This window comes from Carlito syrichta, unplaced genomic scaffold, assembly GCF_000164805.1.
Source record: "Carlito syrichta isolate Samal-C Ts95f unplaced genomic scaffold, Tarsius_syrichta-2.0.1 Scaffold130439, whole genome shotgun sequence".
NCBI classification, from domain to species: domain Eukaryota; kingdom Metazoa; phylum Chordata; class Mammalia; order Primates; family Tarsiidae; genus Carlito; species Carlito syrichta.
Window position 1 is genome coordinate 22443 of NW_007074535.1, and position 2419 is coordinate 24861.

At 59.9% G+C, this 2419-nt stretch overlaps 1 protein-coding gene across 1 annotated transcript in view; it reads right to left on the reverse strand.

Moving 5' to 3' along the window:
- Window positions 1-766: 766 nt before the first annotated feature.
- Window positions 767-2419, reverse strand: part of SURF6 (surfeit 6) — a 6136-nt gene continuing 4483 nt past the window's right edge. Inside the window, exons 4-5 of the mRNA XM_008049021.1 lie at window positions 1464-1667; window positions 767-1246 (exon numbers count right to left, since the gene is read on the reverse strand). Coding sequence (XP_008047212.1) covers window positions 767-1246; window positions 1464-1667 — 684 coding nt within the window. The remainder of the gene's footprint in view (window positions 1247-1463; window positions 1668-2419) is intronic.

Sequence of the window (2419 nt, forward strand, 5' to 3'; positions counted from 1 at the left end):
TTCCTTTCTACCCCCCCCCACCAAAGAACTGCTCCTCCAAGACTCCAGCAGGGTCACGACACGCACAGGCACTGCTCCACAGCCCTCGAGCTAGTGGCTGTCTCAACAGGTGGCCGTGTGACCCACGTCACATCCATAGACTTGGAAGGAACAGCTCCCTTCCTCGCTTGGAGCTCTGAGCCGTGAAGGGTTGCGTGGGGCTGGTGAGAAACAGAAAAGAAGACCAAAGCAGGCAGAAGCCAAGAACGGGAAAGGAGGTCTTGGCATTGGCCCAGGGCGCTCCCACACCTGCATGGGCACCACGCTCTCCCAGGTTCCCGCTCACCCCACCTCTGGTTGTCCTCCCAAGTGAGTTTTGGACTCATGGGCTCCTGCCCTGTGGCCCTGTGAACACAGGCAGGGGAAGGAGGGTCAGCGACTGCCCCTCCGCCCAACCACGCACACCTCTGGGAAGCTTTCTGGGCTCACAGAGAACAAAGACTGAGCCAGGACCCGTCTTACCCTCTCCCTGGAGTCTGAAGGGCCTGAGCCCCGTTTTCAAGGATGACACTGAAACATTCTCCTTCACATGTGTGATCTGAGTTCTCACAACTCTGAGGTCAGCACAAGTGTGTCCACAGCACGAGGTGGAGCCAAGGTCTAGAGATCCTGGATGTGGCGGCACCCCTCGACCGCAGGGTCTGCTGGAGCCTCAGGACAGAGATAGCAGTCCAGATGGGCAGGCGCAGTCAGCAGCCCAGGCGGGACAGGCAGCCCAGCCCCGGGCTCAGGCGAGGCCAGCGTGCGCCAGGTCCTGCGGCAGGACGCGGCCCTTCTTGCGGGCCTTCTGCAGGCGGCGCTCCGCCCGGGCCGCCTTCTTCTTGCGCAGGTTCTGGCGCCGCCGGTCCTGGCGCTGCTGCATCTTCTCCACCACCCCGGCCGTGCGTTTCTCCCAGCGGCGCTGGCGCTGTGCCCGGCGCTTCTCCTTGCGCTTCAGGGCGTCCTGCAGCAGGCGCTCGTCGTCGCGGATCTTCACGCCCTCCGCCTTGTACAGCAGGTTGGTCCACTTCATCTTGGCCTCCAGTTCCTGTGCCTTCCCCTCGTCCTGGTCCCGCAGCTCGTCCAGATGGCTCTGCCGCGCCTGCAGCCGCTCCAGCAGCTGCCGGTAGTTTCTCCCGGTTAGCGGGGTGAGGTTCCCCTTGACCTTCTGCCTCTTCTCCTTTCTCTGCTGCGCCTTACTGGCAGGCTCGTCCTCACCCACCTCCACCTTGGGAGAGGCAAGGTCAGCTCGTGAGAGCCTCACTGGCATCACACCCTCAGCCAGCCACCCTCCAGGGTGCCCGAAGGGACAAGCACTGCACTGTCACCACCTTACAGATCTGCGACCCACGTCCAGAGGGAAGTCACTTATCCGAGGCCACAGTTAGCAAAAGGGAAAAGCTGGGCCCAAAGGTACAAGCCTGAGGCCGCCTGAGCCCGCTCACCTTGTTGAAGATTAGCCCCGGCGGCTCCTGTGACTCCTTGGGGGTCTCGTCAGGAGTGGGTGCGGCAGCCTCCCCAGCATCCACGACCTGTGCCACCTTCTCCTTGGTGCGCAGTTCCTTTCGCTTCCGCTTCTTCCGGTCCCGCTCCAGCTTTCTCCGGCGCCTTTTCTCCAAGGTGGCAGGGGATAGCTCCTTGGCACCGCCCTAGAGGGGAGAGTGGGTTCACCCCTTAAAATTCCCCCAACCAGCCGGGCTCGGTGGCTCAGCCTGTAATCCCGTGCCCTGGGAGGCTGAGGTGAGTGGATTGCCTGAACCTGCGGGTTCGAGACCCGCCTGGTGCAACTTGGAGAGACCTCATCGCTACAGTAAATTAAAAAAAAAAAAAAAAAAAAAAAAAATCAGCCAGGCGTGGTAGCACGCGCCTGTAATTCCGGTTACTCGGAAGGCTGAGGCAGGATCGCCGGAGCTCAGCAGGTCGAGGCTGCGGTGACCGAGTGGCCACTGCACTCCAGTCTGGGCGACAGAGTGAGACTCCAACTCAAAAAAAAAGAAAAATAAAATTTCCCCAACCTTGGGGTCCCCCAGTCTGGCACATGGCTAGGAAGGAATCAGGGCTGGGGGGTGACTTGTGTCAACGAGAGGGCCCCTGGGCTAAGGGTTCTATGGTGAGATGAATCGGGACCTAAAATGCAAGGGACTCAAAAAGGAACAAAAGGCCCCCAAGTAAGAATCAGGGCTTCCACGTCTCAGGCAGTGACCATGTACCAGGGTGCTTTCTTTCTTTTTTTTTTTTTTTGAGTTGGAGTTTCACTCCATCACCCAGACTGGAGTACAGTGCCGCTCTCGGCCACCGCAGCCTTGACCCACTGGGCTCCGGCGATCCTTCCGCCTCAGCTTTCCGAGTAGCCAGAATTACAGGTGCGCGCTACCATGCCCGGCTGATTTTTGATTTATTG